General features: G+C 40.4%; 2 protein-coding genes across 3 annotated transcripts in view; one reads left to right on the forward strand and one right to left on the reverse strand.

Annotated features, from left to right (window-relative positions):
- Positions 1-19,650, reverse strand: part of LOC136696280 (low-density lipoprotein receptor-related protein 1-like) — a 105,376-nt gene extending 85,726 nt beyond the window's left edge. For both annotated transcript variants that reach the window (XM_066670529.1, XM_066670528.1), the window contains exon 1: positions 19,078-19,650. In XM_066670529.1, coding sequence (XP_066526626.1) covers positions 19,078-19,174 — 97 coding nt within the window. In that variant the 5' untranslated portion in view covers positions 19,175-19,650. The remainder of the gene's footprint in view (positions 1-19,077) is intronic.
- Positions 19,651-19,762: 112 nt separating this feature from the next.
- Positions 19,763-20,900, forward strand: part of LOC136696592 (RNA-binding motif, single-stranded-interacting protein 2-like) — a 39,243-nt gene continuing 38,105 nt past the window's right edge. Inside the window, exon 1 of the mRNA XM_066671122.1 lies at positions 19,763-19,832. The gene's annotated coding sequence lies outside the window, so the exon portion shown is untranslated. The remainder of the gene's footprint in view (positions 19,833-20,900) is intronic.

Genomic DNA, 20,900 nt, shown 5'->3' on the forward strand with positions numbered 1-20,900 from the left:
CAACACAGGGAGAATACAGTATAAAATATAACACTGACCCTATTATTTGGTATAAAACAAGTAAAAGTAAATATTTTATGAAGTTAATATTTTAGTGTGTAATATTCTAAGGTCTATATGTTTATAAATCTCATCAACACATCTCCAATATTTACATTTTTAACAAATGACACTGTATTAGCGTTTGTTCTTCTTGCATTAATAAATGACACATCTGTGGCCCATTTTTGACTCAATTTATTTTTGACCTAAATTCTCTGTGTATAAATATATCGCAAAATTTTATTTTGGGTTAGGGATAGATTTTAAATATTTGGAGGTTAACCTGAAACATTTTAACCCATTTAGTGTCCGAATGTTTGACTGTATAAAATGTGACACCTTATACAGAATTTAAAATATGTATTAAGTCTGGTAAAGGGTTTTAGATTTTACATTGTTTATATTCGGTTTTTCTTTGCACAGAACAGAGGAGACATCAACCATAAATGTGGGCTCTGTTCCAATAAACCTCCTTCCTTCTCCCTATGCAGACATTAGTGTATGTTAAGCAGAATTGAAAGCAAAATACGTCTTTCTAAAAGATTAAAACAGTGATAACCTTCTGTGTACTCTTGTAATAAATCTTAAACCTGAGGATGGTTACAGCTACAGCTACAGCTAATTCAAATCCCACATGACACTGCTAAGAGCTGCCTGTACACAGAGTATAACAGATATTTAGACAAAAGTGTTTGTTTTGTTATTTTTGCAAGGAGAGATGGAGGAAATTGAAAGAATGAATTCAAAATATTTTTTCAGGTCAGTTTAAGGTGGCCACTGAGGACTTGTTTATTTGTGTTTTCTTCCGAATAAACACAGAGCGGTGGTTATTTTAAGGAATCCCACTGATAAAAGGGTCTTTATGTGGGGTCTGGACACTGTGGGATCATTGTGGCATTCGTCCACTCCTTGTTTTTAAACTTTCGCTGAAAATATGGGGGGGGGGGGATATTTCCACTAACCAAGGTTTTTAAGTTGGACTGAGGATTGGAAAATGTGTAAACCTCGGGCCCGAGTTGACTGAAGCCCTGTTTAGATGAGATTAGTTTTACATGCAGAGGTTGGCGGGGTATAATTACCAGAGTTTCTCAGTGATTTTAGTCCCGTTCTAATACACCATGTCACTATTTCACAGAAATACACAGGGTTCCTGTTTTAGAAAATAGTCCTTCTCTAAAACAAGCTGTTGAATCCCAGTTTATATTAATCCCATGTGAATAGACTTGTGTGGAAAGGAATTTTTGTAGTTTAGCTCAAGTATGGTTAAGCTCAAGGAGGCATTTACTTTCCTCATGCCTGGCACAAATAACTTGGGTCCGTCAGGTCAGTGCAAAAGAACTCCTCAGATGTGTGAAGCCTTTAGTAGGTTTAAGGAATTTATTGGACTCATGTTTGGTACGTCATCTGGATGTGATTAGCGTAAGCTACATGTTACAGTGTTTTTGGGTGTCAGCTGTGTGTAAATTGAGTAGCTTTTCCCATTTATTCTTATACTGTCCAAATCTACAATGTACAAAACCCCACCTCCGCGAGTAAAATTCATCCCTCCTGAATAGGGCTTATGTTTAGAGAGTAATATTGAGCTGGTTTAAGTAAAGGAAATCCTATAAATTGTCTTCTAAAATGTCTATTGTTAACATATTTCCCATTTAAAAATAGTTTATATAAAAATATTTAAAGTTTATATAGGGGTATATCTGGTAGGTTTTTCTGTTACGTGGGATCATGTGTATCAAAAATCAATACCAGCGAATAAAAAAAATCTTTATTTATTCTTTGTTTTCATCTCATCCGAATGTCTGTCTGACCAGAGTCTCCATTACGTGAAGAAACTCAGTTCAGAGCCTGGGGAAGGGAACATGTGTTAAAACGATTTGAGTGTTTTTAAGTTCAGACACGTCACACAGAGGCACAGAGCAGCAGTTAAAAACACCAGGGGGAAAAAGAAGTGGGTCAAGAGGTTAGCCTCATGGACAAATGATGTCACACATAGTATAACTCTGATACAGTTATATGCAAATACACAAATGTATGAACACAAAAGACACAAATAAGCATTAATATGTTAAAACTAACTTAATTCTATTTTTATGTTCCGTTTAAATAGTTAATATATCTAAACATACTAAAGCAATTAACCATGAGAAGCAGTGCGTTACTGCTATTTTACCATGGGGAAGATTGGTTTTGGCACGACGCATCACATTATAATAAAACAGTGAACCAACAAAATACACAAATGTTCAATTCATAAATGTATTAATTCATAAACAAACATTCACTATAAAGCATTTGTCCACCACAAAGCGTAATTGATTAATGGCAGGCACTGTTACTAAGCAACATGAGGGCGACGCATAGCTGAACAAAATATGTTAATGTATATTGAGGGATTTTAGTTGAGTAATTCTTACATTTCTGTCCTCTTTCTGAAGGTACTCCAACTCTAGAGGAGAATCTGCAGGAAATATATGGCTAGCCTTGGGCTGTGTTTTTAGCCTTTAGCTCAAGAAACTGGCTAAGCTAAGAATAATTAACTTAACCAAGCACTGTATTGTCTCCTGATTTCAAAGTGTTCTTGGATATTTTAATAAAACAGTGACAGCGTTCAATTACTAAATCACATATGAGTAGTATTTGTAATAACCATCCCTTCACCTGTGTAAACTCTTGTAGCTAAGCTGTCTTACATCAAAAGTTAGACACTAAATGAAACACCTACTTAATGATTAGGACTGTTGTTTATATTAATCTAGAATTTAATTAATATTATATAAATCTGGACGCTCTCTTTACACCATGTATCCACTGTTAACCCACTGAGTTGGTCAGCCAATCAGATTTTAGGACCTGAACTATACATTTCAAATATAAACATAAACACAAACAGATCAGAAAAACTAAAATGATACCTTTTCCTATGCCCCCTGGCCATTTTTTCAATTCCAATGAACAGATACAGTACAGCAACAGGGCTACTCTCTCTGACTTCACCTCTACAAGTTGAAAAATTAGGTAGGTGTGTCTAACAGAGTGGACAGTGTTTAAAACTCCAGCAGAACTGCTTGATCTACTTGTACCAACGCAACACACACTCCACCACCACCAGTGCTAAGTATCATATTGGTCTGAGAGAGAGAGAGAGAGAGAGAGAGAGAGAGAGAGAGAGAGAGAGAGAGAGAGAAGCATGTGGAGACAGAGGTCAGTGAGGCAGAATCTCGGTCACGCTGTAAATGAGACGCAAATTTACAATACCAAACATAGGTTTGGGGGACTCATGTTACAAACATGCACACACTGATTTCACTATACTTGTGAGGACTTGACCTTGGTAACTAAAGCAACCTCTCTGCTGTTCGGGTTTTACAAAAACTTATTGAACATCTAGGGCACAAACTTTCCTCGCTGGCCCAACATCTCACATTATCACATCATGCAGAAGATATATGATCCTGGGAAAGGTAGCAAGACGAGTACACACACAGGGGCACACACCTGTCACAATGAAACACTATTTTCTGCACTTGGCTCTGTGTCTCCGGAAATACTCAGTCAAGGAGGATGTGCACCCCTTATAAATATAAAATATACCACCCCACCAACATATCTCACATATAACCCCCCTGTAAACATACCACCCCCCGAATAGTATCTCCTATACAACCCCCGAAATTATACCACTCCAACCAAAAGAAAAAATGAACATCCACCTATACAAACACAACCTGACCATAACACAACTTTAAAATATACCTCCACTATTTCACCCAAACTAAACCAACCCAAAATATACCCCCTGCCTTCCACCAAAAAGCATCCCCCAAAGAGAAAACAAACTGCACATTTCCTGCAGCAGTACGCTCTACCCACTTCACAAACGTACAACATACTTCACAGTGTCAGAAAGAATAGAGACCTCAACAATGAAATATAAATCAGTGTTTACTCTGTCCACTGACTGTCTTTATTCCAGAATCCTCTCTATTCCGGAGACTCACTTTCCATTAGGTGCCATTTTTTCAATACAATTTATTCTCCACCTACTGGTGAACTATGTCATTATCAAAAATGAAACAGCGTTTAAGAAGCTGGTCGAGAGCCTGTACATTTATTAGAAAGACTACAAAAAGCTCTCTTTGAACAAATACCACTGTACTACACTCTTCTTCAATGACAAACACAATGGGAGCCGCGTGGTTCTGCCACTAAAAACAGAACAATGTGCAGATGTGAAGAGAACACAGCTGGAAAAAGCTGGAGTTCATATAACATCCACACAACACCAACAACACACTCTGCTGTAGAGAACAGCTTATATTCAGCTTCAGTTGGAACAAAATAGATGCTATTTTATGTTATATTTAAAACTATTTTTTAACTGTTTACAGAAAAAGTGAAATATATACACTATTCCTAATACATTCATTGTCTGTAAGCATTTAACCATTTGAGGGTCAAGGTGGAAATCTACCTTCAATCACTGGGCGCAAGGCGGGAACACGCCCTGGAGGGGACGTTAGTCCTCCTCAGGGCAACACACACGCATTCACACCCATGGACACTTGATTAGCCAATCCACCTACCAACGTGTTTTTGGACCACAGCATCTGGAGGAAACCTGTGCGGACAAAGAGAGAACATTCCAAACTCCTCACAGTCACCTGATTCAGGGCTCGAACCCACAACCCCAGGAGCTGTGTGACAGCGACCTTACCTGCAGCACCACGTGCTGCCCATTCCTAAAGCCTACAAATAACTATAGCTTTATATGATAAACAAGTCTTCTTCACAAGTAAAGTCATGGTCATTCTGAATAGAGTCATACCCATAGAAAGAATTCCGGGTCTGAGATCTAGGAGAGAAATGAACGTGATGACTGATCATCTCCGTTATAACGTGTCCTGTGGAAAACCAATATTCCAAATCGGATTTGTTTGTTCTGTGTTCAGTTTTCCACTCAGTGTCACTGCTCTAAATTCACAGCTTAATAAGAAGTTGATATGAATATTGCTTCATGCTAATACGCTACATACTTTTGACATAATGCGACAGTAAACCTCAGCACAATCCCCCTACCACCCCCCACCAACACACACACACACACGTCCAGTGTGGGATTTAAGAGATTACGTCATCTTAAGGCTCCATTTTGAGGAGTAGCTGTTGGTTTCCAATAGCGTTAAAGTTTAACAGTAGACTCACGTTCCGTGTGACGTCACTGCAGTGCACAGAAGGTGTTAGTGCTAGGAGCGAACATTACTCACGTTCCGTGTGACGTCACTGCAGTGCACAGAAGGTGTTAGTGCTAGGAGCGAACATTATGTTTTTATCTCTTTAACCAATGTTTACATTTTATTCCAATGATTACAGTTTATTTCAGAAACATGAAGAACATTTTGGTTGGCACTTGAACCTGATCTGTCTGTGAAAACGAGAGAAAAATCAAAATGTTTAATAAATGCTCTGTGCTTTCAAGCGTTAAAGTGGAACAAATTATTTCTGATTGCACGTCAAGGAGCTGCTAAAACTCAGCAAGAGTTTGATTGAAGTGGCCTCTAATCAAGAAGTCCTCAACTGGAGCATATTTTTCAGACCATAATCACGAAGAACTTAAAGGAGAATTCTAATCGTTTAAACAAACTCTCCATAATGAAATGGTTAAGATGTGAACAAAGTGACGGTGTTGAAGTGCAACAAGTTCCACTGACGTCGAGTCGGAGTAAGTGTTTGAAGAAAAGAATAAAACAAAACAGAACAAACAATGAACCAAGAGAAATGAATAAATGGGGTTTAAATTCCAAAGCAAAGCCCACACAAGCCATAACTTCACCTAAAACATCTCCAGAATGTTCCTCTGGTATGTTCATCCAAAACCAACTAAGAGAAGTCCTTAACTGAAGTTACACTGAAAAACCAAAACCAAAAAGAGTTTGAACAGCACTGAATAGCATTTTTAAATATAGTATACTGCACAAGAAGAAGTGTACAACAACAAACGATTTTATTTCCAACATGCCTGGAGGAAAACACTAATTTTCATTCACATTTTCCATAGCCACTTAATTCTGATCAGGGTTGTGATGGGTCTAGCAGCCAGCCAGAATCATACAGAGCACAATGGAAAACCTAGAGGAAACCCACACAGACACAGGGAGAAAACACCACACTCCTCATAGACAGTCACCCTGAGGAAACCCACGCAGACACAGGGAGAACACACCAAACTCCTCACAGACAATCACCCGGAGGAAACCCACGCAGACACAGGGAGAACACACCAAACTCCTCACAGACAGTCACCCGGAGGAAACCCACACAGACACATGGAGAACACACCACACTCCTCACAGAAACACTAAACCCAGGACCCTACTGCTGCCCAGTCCTAGCCCCAAGACAGTGATGCAGAAAAGAACTCCTTTAGAACGAAAGGAAGAATTATTGAGAGGAACCGAGACTCAAAAACTTCCTTCAGAACTAGAGGAGGAACGACTAACGGGAACCAAAACTCAAAAGCCCCCTCAGAACATGAGGAAGGATTAAGATGTGAGAGCAGAAATATAAAAAGAGCATTATGAATTCAATTAAATTACACAACATTAGACGACAGGAAACAGGCCCCTAATCAATGAGGTCATTCTATCACCGACGACAAACACCCGCTCCTCACGGGGGTCATCAGGTAGGCCCCTCCCCCACTGGATTCCACCCAGAACACCTCCGGAAGGCTCAACAGAATTAACATCTAATTCCATGACATCAGCTCAACACTGTTTCACACTTGGAGGAAAATACTAACTGCTAACATCAGCTTGTTGGGTCTGGTCGAGAAAACTATTTTCAGTTCTTTAAAAATGTAAAAATTAAAAAAAAAAAAAAAAAGGAAAGAAAATGCAAGGATCCTCTGGTGAGTGAAGAATCTCTCTTACTTTCTTTAACTGAAGAGTAAGAGAAGGAGAGAGAAGGAAAGGAACCCCGCTGTATTGGTCCTGTTATGAAACCCTGTTCAAGCTGTGTTTCTCAAAAAAACAGAAAAAAGCCTTGAGTTAAAGGCCAGAGACGCTGGCAGCTCTTTCAACACAAACAAGAAAATCAGAACTGAGTGGGGGCACAGAAAAAAATATATATATATTTTCATTAAACATTTTTCTGGTCATCGTTTAAGAGGTTACAGTGAGGTTTATTTTAACAGATGGATCCCCAGCGGTGCTGGAAGTCTTTAGACAGTTTCACTGGGGTCTACATTTAAAGCATTTACCACTGCAACTATGAGAAAGTGAGACAAATCTAAACTATTTATTTACAGTGTCTAATGATGTTATGGCAGACAAGAAAAGAAAAAAAAAAAAAAAAAAAAAAAAAAAAAAAAAAAAAAAAAAAAAAAAACCAGAATTCCCAACACACTCTTAATGCCAAAAAGCACTTGGTCCAAACAAATACCAGGATAAAAGCTACAAAGCTTGCCGTGTAAGACCTTAGCGTCTCTCACCGAAACTGTCCTCATCACAAACAACTCGAAAGAGATTAATAGAGGAGGGGGGGGCACCCTCTTAATTCAGGTCTAAATATTAACGTCTGTTAGCATCCATGCTTCCACTGTGAGGAAAATTAAAAATAAATAAAATCAACAATATGGGTCTGAAAGGATGTGTCACTGGAGAGAAGAACCCCTCACAGAGAGAAGGAAGCCTACACAAATGAAATATATTCATTCATTCATTATCTGTAACCCTTATCCAGTTCAGGGTCACGGTGGGTCCAGAGTCTAGCTGGAATCATTGGGCGCAAGGCAGGAACACACCCTGGAGGGGACGGCAGTCCTTCACAGGGCGACACACACTCACACCTACGGACAATTTAGTCGCCAATCCACCTACCAACGTGTGTTTTTGGACTGTGGGAGGAAACCGGAGCCCCCGGAGGGAACCCACGCAGACACAGGGAGAACACACCACACTCCTCACAAACAGTCACCCGGTGGAAACCCACGCAGACACAGGGAGAACACACCACACTCCTCACAGACAGTCACCCGGAGGAAACCCATGCAGACACAGGGAGCACACATCACACTCTTCACAGACAGTCACCCCGAAGGAAACCCACGCAGACACAGGGAGAACACACCACACTCCTCACAGACAGTCACCCGGAGGAAACCCACACAGACACAGGGAAAACACACCACACTCCTCACAGACAGTCACCCGGAGGAAACCCACGCAGACACAGGGAGAACACACCACACTCCTCACAGACAGTCACCCGGAGGAAACCCACGCAGACACAGGGAGAACACACCACACTCCTCACAGACAGTCACCCGGAGCAGGAATCGAACCCACAACCTCCAGGTCCCTGGAGCTGTGTGACTGCGAAACCTGCCTGCTGCAACACTGTGCTGCCCCAAATGAAATATATAATAAAATAAATAAATAAATAACACAGTACAAATTAAGTAATTTAGTCTACTTTTTTTTCCAGAAAGTTACACAAAGGAGTGGACTTTTATGAACTGTAGTATATTACAAGGTCACATTCTGGACGTTAATATCAAACAGTCATTATTTAATAAAACTCGATTAATCCAGTCTGCTCAATGTCTGACAGTGAAATAAAAGGGAGAAACCAACCTCAAGGTCTTTAAAGACAGAGGTCACAGAGACTTTGGCGAAACACACACAAGAAAAAAAAAAAAAGAAAAACCTTCATTACTTTGAGACCAAAGAGAAAGAAAAGTTTGAGTGAAAGGCTATTCACACACTATACGCCCAAAGTATAATTTTATAACAGGACACAGCACTTAGGACGAAGGTCACCAAAGAGGCCAGAGGGGAATGAAGCCCTGCAGCACTGTTCTCTGGAGTAGTGATGGAGCTCCATCCAATACCTCTAGGACATGCTTGAGTGGTGTTTACGATCAGGAAATAATTACTAACATCAGTACCTTAACTTACTAATGTTTACACACACACACAGTGCAAGTCTACCCTAGCACCTCTGTTTTTCAGGGTTCTTCTCTCTCCATCTTTTTTTGTCTACAGAGGGATCGGGGATCATTTTGGGACCAGGGTAAATACCAAAGACCTCAAAAGCCCCCCACCCCCCCCCCCGGTGTGTGCTAATGACCTCAGATCAGATCTGATCACATTTACAGAGAGAAAAATGCTCAAGCACAGCAGGGGTGTGGGGTGGCTGGACAAAACTAGCTGTGTGTGTGTGTCGAACCAAAATATATCAAATAAGAATGAATATAAAATATAAACACTGAAAAATCTGGGTCTAATAGCACAAAGATGATCCTTAAACGGTCGCACACGCATCACAAACTCTCAGATCTTAACACCAAGATGTTTTTGGGAAACAGCCCAGTTCAACTTCCAGTAAAAACCCAAGCCAAAACCATTAGTGGCAACCAAACTATATCCATTTTCTCCGTGTTCTTCACATGACGTCCAATAAGCAGCTTTTGTCTTTAATAATACATTAATATTTAGTACGCAATATCAAGTCCAACTGATGTTTCATAATTCATCTTACAAACATTTTTAAACTCATTCCCTGGCAGAGAGGAATTCGCAGGTCACTGTGAGTTAAAGAAACTTACTGACTTTCCATCATCATTCCATCCAAAGTTGGTGGAGGTCATTGCTGGTTGTGGAGAGGAAATAAAACACTGGAGCCGTGTTGTAGACGTGGAGACGCCTGGTTCCATTCACCACCACCACCATTCATTAACACTGAATTATGGGGTTATGCAAGAATTTTGGACAGTCTGGCTCCTTTGTGTTCCGGGATGGGGAATATTCTGAATTCTCGTTTGAACGTAGATGAAACTCTACATGTCTAAAATCAACAGAAGTTCTGATCTAAACTTCTGACTTCACAGTTTAACTTGAGCTCAGCTCATTTTGTGGTAAAGTTACCAAACCTACACTGTAGTTAATGCCTGGTTACAGGACACCGCACTCTCAACAACACATTAAAACCCATCATCTGTAAAAATGAGCAATCACAGAGTTACAGCACCAGTCAAACACTAACCCCTTTACCCTCCAAGGACAACTCCCAGTGCTACTAGCCATTAGCTTTCATTCAGAAGTTAAGGCTGAGAACGGCAAAAATATCATTTTTTTCCATGAGTTTACTGTGGATCATCGTTCATCGGGCTACACATCCCCTACTTTAGTCTTGCGAGAAAACTGACAAAGCCAGACATAAATATGTTTGTTGGAATAAGCCTTTATAGAGGTTGAAGTACACACACACACACGTCACTGAAAATGAACTACGTATAAGCGTCGGTGTAATTAGCAATAACCTACTGTAAAGAGACACCAAACAAAGTGTTTCACTATGTTCTTTTCAGTTTAAAAAATAAATAAAATAAAAATAAAAGCTCCTGCTTTTAATTACATTAAATTAAGCTTATACATTTTTATTTTCCCCATCTTGGAAAAGGCTAATATTCCTGGATTTGTTAAGAACGGGGCACGACACCGTGATAAAATCTGGATGCCACGGCTCTTGGCTCCAGATAGTGATAATTACATCTGGTTTTGTATTAAAAACAACATGAAATGAGGCTGGACGCCACAGCCGAGGTATTACTGAGCCGTTCAGGACGCTGAGATGAGGAGATTTTCATATAAAGCCCTATATTACTCACACTAAAAGAATACCTTCCACGTATCTGCAAAATTAAACAGTGAACTGGCCAACTTTCTCATTCCTTTTGCCAAATTCTTTGAGTGAGACGTAAATGTCTTTGCAGGAAACATCCTTTAAAGGAACAGTATGCAATACTTTTACCGTAAAATAACAAATTTCAAAACCATTGGGATGCTTCACTGGCCTGTGATAGAGAATAGAGCCTTGGTGATTGCTACTCTGATCTCAGCACTCTAGAAGATACGCTGAGTATAAGCCCCTCCCACCCCCCAATTTATTTTAGTACATTCATTCATTATCTGTAAGTGTTTATCCAGTTCAGGGTCGCGGTGGGTCTAGAGCCTACCTGGAATCATTGGGCGCAAGGTGGGAATGCACCCTGGAGGGGGCGCCAGTCCTTCACAGGGCGCACACACACACACCCCCCTATGGACACTTGAGTCGCCAATCCACCTAGCAACATGTGGGAGGAAACCAGAGCACCCGGAGGAAACCCACACAGACACAGGGAGAACACACCACACTCCTCACAGACAGTCACCCGGAGGAAACCCACGCAGACACAGAGAGAACACACCACACTCCTCACAGACATTCACCCAGAGGAAACCCACGCAGACACAGGGAGAATACACCACACTCCTCACAGACAGTCACCCGGAGGAAACCCACACAGACACAGGGAGAATACACCACACTCCTCACAGACAGTCACCCGGAGCGGGAATCGAACCCACAACCTCCAGGTCCCTGGAGCTGTGTGACTGCGACACTAACTTGCTGTATTTTAGTACAGTGCTGTAAAAATGAAATAAACTTGGGGAGGGGACCAGAAGCAAAAAACCCAAACCTTACCTAGCGTTACTTTAATGTTTAATGGAATTTAATGTACAAATAAATAAATAGGACCATACCTGTTGTACAAATTAGATACTTTTACTTATTAACCTCCAGAAAGCAACACCACCAGTAAAGACACAGCATGTGCTTCAGAGACGCCAACACATTTGGACACGTTTATGCGAGTGTAACCATGGGTTGCCTGTCAAAGCAAAATATTCCCAAAAACACAGAAAATTCCAGTAAACACTGAGGGAGATTCCACCACAGATAAACACACATCACGCTGTAGTGCACAGAACTGAGCTGTTATTATTCTTATCTATTTGCTTAGTTGAACATATGGAGGAAATTTAAAACATTAACAAATCACACAGGCCACATTTTGCTCTGTTTTCTCCCAACAGCGACAGCACATGAGACTGTGGTCCACCCCCCATTTCCCACCAAAAACCTTTAAAAAGGGCGTTACGACAAACAACACATAACAGACACAACAAAACCACCAAATCTCTGGAGCAGAGCCAGGTGCGCCGTATTCAGTGCAAACAAACCCCGGGTCTACTCTCTCCAATCTGCAGAATACACTCCTTCAATAGTGTTTAGTCTTTACTTCACGTTTTCTCAAGAGAGTTTTCTCTTATGTACCTATCAGTTTAGCTTTCCTCATACCACCAGCAAATGAAAGTCGCTGAGAACAGTTCTTACCTCATGCCATTTTAAATTAACCACACTCAGACACATTGTCCTTTATTTAAAGGCTAAGCACCAAATAAATACAGTGGAATTTGAGTTCCTAACTTGTGTTTATTGATAGTCAGAAAACATTTTATTTCTTACTAATTCAAGGAATAAGGTTTAAAAGACCGTTGGTCCCCCCCCAACGGTGTTCGGAAACTCTAATAGGTGTCTTGCCTGTGGCGTAGATGGTGGACAACAACTCTAGAAGTTGCACTTAATTTAGTGCGATGTGTTGGTGTGTTGTTTTTGGCTGCAATCATTCAATGTACAGTGGGACATCTGTGCACAAATGACCCAAAGATCCCAGAAAATGGACTAAATTTGTCAACTTTATACGGGCAGTTTGGAAAGGACCATCCGCTCACTCCGTTATCTGTAGCTCATTTCACTGGCGCTTTTCCAACAATATGGGCATGTAAGGACACCAACGAAAGGTGTTCAAGAGCCTCTGTAACATGGAGGTAAACAGGGTAAGGACACTCACTTCGCCTGTTTTAGTTGGTGTTAGTTAACGTTAGCTTGACTTGCTAAACTCGGTGGCTCAGATTATACTCGGCTACGTAGCTGCATTACGGAGGTTTATAGTGTCGGATGAATTCGAGTTTGACTTCGATCACATTTACAAGAATAACGGTACCTCTAAATTTGAGTTTAGCTTATTGCTAGGCTATTGTCATAAGCTTTTTGCAGTGTATGCTTCTAAACTGTGGAACAATCTTCCCACTGATATTAGACATTCAGTCTCAGGTCATGTATTTAAAAAATGTTTAAAGACTTACTTTTATTGTGTAGCTTTTAGTAACTTTTGGTTGTCTTTGAATTAATGAATTACTTTGTGTTTTTGGTTTTGTTGTTAGCATATGCTAGCACTCTTCTGTGGGCTTGCTTTCACTTCCCAGTTGACCTTCCTTGGACCATGGTTAGTCAGTAGTGACCACCGCATACAAGGAACACATGAAAACACGAGGATTTCTGTAATGCTCTGACCAAAACATTATGGCCATCACAGTTTGGCCTCGATCAAAGTGGCTCAGATCCTTATCCTTAAGATCAACTTCAAGCACTGTCTGATAGACTCCCTGCCTGATATAGCCCTCGCTCTCAACAAGGGCCACTGTAACCAGATAACAATGTTAAATATACCTTCTCTGCTCCATCGGACAGAGGCAGGGAGATTAGATCGGACAGTAGAGGACGCGCATGTAAGTCAGGCAAGAATGTAAGGACAGATTAAGACAGAGAGAAAGAGCAGGAGGGAGAATGCGCTCTCTCTTTTATCAGATTTATAAAGACAAAATAAAGACTGAAGAATCTAGATCGAAAACCATAACACAAAAACAGACATGGAACCCATAACAATCACGCAAGGCCCTGGTGTCTCTCCCTGAAACTGCTGCCCATCAGATAAACAGCACTGGGAGCTTTCATCTTTGAGACAGAGAGAGGAGAAAATCCAGCTCCGCTCTCACTGCACATCTGAACACACCCACAGCTGCTAGGGTCCATCCTTCCACTCTGAGGAGAACCATGTGTCTGAAAGGATGTGGAGCTGGAGACAAAACCCAGTCACGAACATGGTGCACCAAAGAATAAAAGAATAGAGAGTGGCCTGAATGACCCAGAGCCCAGACCTCCACATCACTGACGCTGGACACAGTAAACGCATTACACAGCACTGTTTTAAAGTGAGAGAGAGAAAGAGAGAGAGAGAGAGAGAGAGAGAGAGAGAGAGAGAGAGAGAGAGAGAGAAAGACAGAGAGAGAGAGAGAGAGGAGAGACCTCTGCTCCAACTGTCGTACACATACTTTTTAGATTAATGACCTTTTTCTGTCCAGATGTTTTGCAGAAGGCTGAATGTTTTCTCGCTCTCTCTCTCGCCCCATTTACTCTCTCTTCTGCTTTAATTTTCTTTATCTTCCCTCTTCCTAATATTTCCCTCCCTCACTACTTCTCCAATCTTCCCTTTTTCTCTCCCCCAACATCTTCCATCTCGTCCCCTATACCTCCCCCATGTCTTCCAATCCCTCTCTCTCTCTCTCTCTCTTCACACAACATTCCCTTTCTCTTCCTCTCCAGTCTTCACCACCTCTTTCCCTCCCCCCTCCATCTTCCCTCCTTTCTCTCTTCATGTACCACATGTCCATCTTCCCTTTCCCTTACTTTTCTCTGTTCTTCCTTCTCTCCCCCCCTTTCATGTCTCCATCTTCTTCCCTCTTTCTCCTATCTTTGGCTCAAACCACTCTCTCTCTCTCCCTCTTCCTCAAATGTCATTTGTCCGGAGAGGTAGATTACCTGCCACAGAGATAAAAGGCCGTTGCCAGGGGTTTTAGACAGACAAAAAAAAAAAAAAAAACGAGTGAATGCTGGCTTTAAAAGTGTCTCAGGAATAAATCACTTTCTCTGTTTACAGCAAGAGCTTTCATTTTTTAAATTTGGAGAATTACATAAAAAATTCATTAAACGAGGGCTGTGCCAAAAATTATATCAGAAATATATATTTATTATTTTTAATTCTAGGCATTGTTTTTCATTTTTTGTGAATTCTAAAATGTTCTGATTCTGATTGAAGAGCATTAATCAGGAGTGTCTTCCCTCTATTGGTGTCCAATCTTCCACTGCTCCACAGGCCAGTGCCGGGAAGCTTTATAGCCCTCTGGCTGACTCTTGGCATTGGGGGTGGCAATCTTATGCTCAAGTGCTGTGCTCCATCTATAGAAGCTACACAACCTGTCAGCAATTGGATGCAGCTTAAAATGGTTGAATGCACTCATTATAAAGGGCTACTAAAAAAAAAACCCTGGACAAACCATTCAGAGTCACTGCCCAGTCACTGAAGCCTGTGAAGTGTCCATACTAATGTCCAGCGTACAATAGTGAAAGAGTCTGGTAAACACACGTATCACCACACAGACTGAATTTTGATTTTGGGCTCTAATTGAATCAAAGAAATGTTAATAGAATGAAGAAGTGCATTAAAATGTACAGAAATCTCCAGGGCATGAGAAGTTGGGCTCAGTTTTGCTGAACACGCCCTCTACAGAGAACAGCTTTCTGCATATTTAATATTTCATATTTCTTTTATTAAAGGGAACATATTATAGAAAAATAAACCACATGATAAGTGCATTATCTTATTGATTTGAGGGAAACAAGACCTGAAAACCTTGAATAAATCAAGACATTCTGATTCTGCTCTGCTTCTGACAAGTGCTGAAACTTTAGAACAGTCCCACCCACTATTCTGAGTCTCTACAATCACAGCACCGGACCCTGGGGTGAGCGGCCAGTGGGTCATTTTCATTTAAATGAACAGGCACTGAAACTGGCCACTCTATACAGGTTTGTTTGGACAGGGGAGAACACTGCTATGTTCAGTCCTTGTGGTGTTTTTACAGAAGATATGTCCCCTTAATGTTCTCAAATACACTAAAATTAGCTTAAAATGCTAAACCAGCTTCTGAAACTAAACTTTGGAGGAGTGGCTGCAGGTTTATTGAGAATATTTAGCTGTGGCTTTTAACTGGAAATAAATACATTTTCTGGATTTTTTAATACAATTTAAAAAAAGATGGGGGGAAAAAGATTTTATACCAAAAAATATCAAAGCAAGGGTGTTTTTTTACTTGGTGAGGACACAAACAGGCCGAGCAGATGTTAAAGAGCCCGGTTATTTTAGGGATTTCTCCACAGGGTGTGATTACTTACAGGAAAAACACCACTCTGCCAGAAAAGACAGAGAATTTTTCAGCAAATGCGACACCTCTGTCTTCGAGCTCTTTCTTTTAATAGTTTCCAGAAGCTGGAGGGTCTGTTGTTTTTTTTGTTGGCCTGTTGCTTTTGTTTTTAAGTTTCTCTTCCACATCTGCACAGAACCACAGTCTAGAACTTCCTCGAGTCTCATCCAACCACTTTTGCAGTTCTGTTCACATTAAACTCCATGAATTCTGGTGATTTTTTTTTCTTAAATGCTTTATGAATGCTCGGGGGTTCAAGGCCAGAAATACTCCTTAACTTGTGTACTATACTAAGCTCTTAGTTAAATAAATAAATAAATAAATAAATAAATAAATAAATATTTAAAAGAAAGCAAACAAAATAAAATCTCTATAACATGGGCCTCAGGTTAGAAATTTGTAAATGATTTTTTGCCAACAACAACAACATGCTCAAAACATGATAAGCTTGTATGTTTATATATGAGGTTTGTGACATCACAAACATGTTTAATTTACATGTTTCAAAACAGGTTCAACTTCCATACACACACACACAGAGATGAGAGAACTACCACTGTGAAGCTTTAGCTTTTTTTCCCCCAGATTTTCTCTGTGTTTTATAAATGAAAATGCTTAGAGGCATGAGAATGTTCTCCCCGGGCTTCAGAAGAGTCAGATTGAAGAAAATGGAAAGGGGGGGGGACAGAAAAGTTCTAAAGCCACATGGCAAGCTAAGATCTGTGACTCTAGCACTGGATTACGCCTCAATAACAGGCAGAACAGGGAGATATAAAGCTTGTGACATCACAAGACATTCAAACCAGGCTTAGTTTCTACACAGAGACTGTTAAGTGAGCTTTGAAACTACAACAAAGTTCAATGTTACTATGTCATGTATCTGCACAGATTTCTCAAATCCCCGGAGTCCGAGTGTGTGAGCTAAAGAACATCAGCTAGCTTGTGAAGCCTTCATTAAGACCTGGGAGTAAAGCAGGATTTCTCAGTCAGGACGATAAAGTCGAAATGTAATAATGTCAGCACTTTTCCTGTGGGATAGGCTACGGGCTTAAACTATTTGATTAAACTGAGAAATCCTGTTTTAGGGAATGGGAATGGCCCCCCTGGAAGCAGTTTGTGGGTTGTTTTGGTGATGTATGTTTACAGAAAATATATAGGCTATGTGGGAGACTACCGGGTTCTACACTTTGTTAGCGGTGTTAGCGCTGTTAGCGCTGCAGCTAGAGTTCTACATTTACGAAACAAAATTCTCAAACAATTGACCACAGCTGGCTTTACTGGAAAATTGTGTAAATTAGATCTTTCACCAAACTATTCCTTTAAATTGTGGAACTTCGCAGATGTCATTCTAAGCTCTGGGTTGTGGCTAAAATAATTGTTGTTTTCGGAATTTTGAAAGTGCACAGTCAGACACAACCTGATTGACAAATAAGAAATGTTTTATTTTATGAGCTGGAGATATGCGTGAAACCTCAGGAGCTCAGAGAATGTATAACCAGACCAGGGGGAAGAGATAAAATGGGGGAAACAATAGGAAAATTCAGAGAAAAACTGAGGAAAATATGGATAAATATCAAAAAGAGAAATCTAAAGTCACATAGCAATCACCCTCATTCGAGTCTCAGTCATTTCCACTCCACATCCTCAGACAACTGCTACAAAAAAGCCACATCTTCAAGGTTTACAGGAGAAACACGGCTCTTCAATAAAGAAATCAAGTGCACACCGGATCCAGACTGTCTGCTACAAAGACAAACACTCAGACAAACACTGGTTTACAGATAAATTCCACAACAAGGTGAGAGATGGAGCAGCAGCCACTCAGGAGCCATCCATCTTACCGCACAGGGGAGTACCAGCACTTTAACCATTAAAGAGCCAATATACTGCCATTTCTCATGATTTCTAAAAGAGATCTGTGGATCAAAATGAATTCACATGTAATGAAAATGGCCATGTCCAGCTTCCCTTTAAACAATCTGTCTATTCTTTGTTTTTTCAAACATCTAATTTGTTTATTCAAAAAACAGGAAGACGAATAGATTTTTAACCACACAGCATACACACTACATAATGAAAGATAGATTGGTTTGTAAATGAGGTTGTCATTGTGAGCCCCCAAACACAAAACAATGCTCTTCCAATTGCGGTTGGTAAAGGACTAACTTCTTGTAAAATCACAGTTCAGAGGAAGCTTATTGTACGCAGTATGAACTGGATGTCTTCAGACTTAATAAGCACTCAGTTTGTGAATGTGTAAGTTTGTGACATCAAACTCTGCACACCACAAAGAAATGTTGACACCTTAATGTGTTTGTCTTTGCGATTTTACAAACCAAACAAGGCAGAAACAGGCTTAATTATGAATTATCTGAATCTTTAACAAACCCAAGTATGCATAAATGTGTTTGTTTTATGACATCACAAACACTGGCTTGTAATGTTTTGGAACATTAACCTGTATTTTCCATCAAAGTCTGCACACCACATGAGACATTTTGATTTAAAAAATGTATGAACAAACAAACAAAAATAAACACACAAACAAACAAATTTGCAAATGAGTTTGTTTTTGTGACGTCATAATGGCTCTACTAACAGGACATTTTAAAACTTTAAAGAAATCAAAGGAATCTTTGCTTTGCAAATGAGTCTGTTTATGACATCACAAAACATTTACAAATGTATACAAAAATACATCTCAAAAGTAGGACCTTTGTTAAGCAGACACCTTTCAGCCACAGCTGAGGATATTTTAAGTTTCCTGGCAAAGTGAGAAATACCCGTCCCTGGTTTGCAAATGTGTTTTTATGACATCACAGAAACTGTTAATTCATAAAAGGCTATTTTTGGAGTGCATAGATGAGACATTCTTAAACTTTCTCACACACCCAAACACACAAAACAACAGACTCTTTAGACCACGTCAAATAAGTGCTTCCAGTGTAGGTTTTCCTAGCGATATGGGCCCTTTAATGCTGCACACGCGTGCACGAAATGCAAAATAAAAACCATTGTGAAGTTGAGAAAGCTGAATGCTGTTCCTTACCATCGACTGCTATCGCGGGAATAATCACCTCCAAACTGTGCAAAAAGCCCAAAAACAGCAAAGCCACGACCAGAACATCCGCTGCGTACCGCAACATGATCAGAACCGATGGAAACGAAGCAAAAAAAGAGGAAAAGGGAATAAAATGAAGAGAAACGCTGCAGAGCCGGGTCCAAGCCTCTGCAGAACTGAGGTCCGGTCGAGTCCGGTCCAGTTACAGCGAGGTTTTCTCTCTCTTTTTTCCTCTCTTTAAAAAATAACCCAGTGTCTGCAAGCCTGTGGGAAAAACCTTCCTCCTCCTCCTCCTCCTCCTCTTTTAGTCAATGATTCCTCGGATGCATTGCTCCCCAAACTGGTAAAATACTAAAAATACAAAAAAATAATAATAATACAGGAGATGAAACCTGTATTTCGAGGGCAGTAAACGTGCCCTCGTGCTCACACCATGTCTTTGTCCTAAGGTCTTTATTTTTGTCTTCTTATGATTTTTATAATTTTGTTGTTATTCCTTCGTTTCTCCTTCACTCCTCTCTCTTTCTGTCTGCTCTCCTCTACTGTTATTTCTTCTCCCTCTCCTCGTTTTTTTCCCCTCTCTCTCTCTCTCTCTCTCTCTCTCTCTCTCTCTCTCTGTTGCTGCAGGCAACGCACTGATTGAGGTGTGAGATTCGATCCTCAGCTCTACTGCCTGCGCGGTGTGACGTCGCCGGGCGCTCATTGGTTGCAGAGCATCTCGCGGCCAATCAGCGACAACCGCGGTGAGCATCTGATGATAACCGCTACACTGTTGAGTTTGAGAAGAATAGCGGTGTTTGCACTGCTACTCCGGACCGCTGGGGGCGCTCTTAAAGCGGACCTCTGCACTTCGATGTTTGACTCTTGTGCCTACAGTTATATAAATATTTTGTAGTGGGAAACATGCCCATATAAGGAATTCTAAATCTAAGCTGGATTTAAGTATGGGCAAAAGTCAGTGGGAAGCACAAATTAAAAAAACAAAATAATTAATTGATTGCTCTAAGTTGTGAGATTTGAGCCGAGATATGAACCATGCTACTTGCTAACAATCCACAACCAGTTAACTGATCTCGCACGAATGAAAGCGTAACCTACGTTTTAAAAGTAGACTTACTTTCAGGGTGATATCATTTAGGTTTGTACAAGCTCCAATTTATTTAACCCTACCTGCAATTTTTATATTTTGACATGTTTGCCATATTTGGAGCCTTTTTTGCCTTGACACAACCTAGACTAGCACCTATGAAGCTAGTGAATGTAACAAAGTACAGCCACTTGGGCAAAGTATATACTCATTAGAGCCCCAGGGAATCTAAATCCATGTGATGTCTTAATCTAAGTATTTTTCCAAACTCAACAGGTCCCAGCCCCCCATTTCAGGTTGGGACACCATTCTCAAATATTTCTCTAAAGCATGACTCTGACTCAAAACCAGATTAAGTGATTGGTGTTGGGATAACCTACCAATTCATGATTCATCATCAACAAATCTTGGCATATTAATAACGTTATACGATATAGGCCTATCTTGATGACTACTAAAATTGAAATAGTTAAATTAATAGGAGTACTAAGTAGGGCTAATAGAGAAATAAATTGTTCCAGTACACATTAAGAAGTCTCATAAATTAATTAAGTTGCTAATTGGTTCTGGAAGTCCTATGCATCAGTTTGCATCTATTTTATAAAATCCCTCGACCTCACTGGGATCACGTCGAGACCCCAAAGGGTGTCACTACCTCCCAGAAACCCAGAGTTATGCTGAAAACATTGTGGGTTTGGTCGGAACCAAGGCTTTAAATACATCC

The sequence above is a fragment of the Hoplias malabaricus genome, chromosome 5 (assembly GCF_029633855.1).
Source record: "Hoplias malabaricus isolate fHopMal1 chromosome 5, fHopMal1.hap1, whole genome shotgun sequence".
Taxonomy (NCBI): domain Eukaryota; kingdom Metazoa; phylum Chordata; class Actinopteri; order Characiformes; family Erythrinidae; genus Hoplias; species Hoplias malabaricus.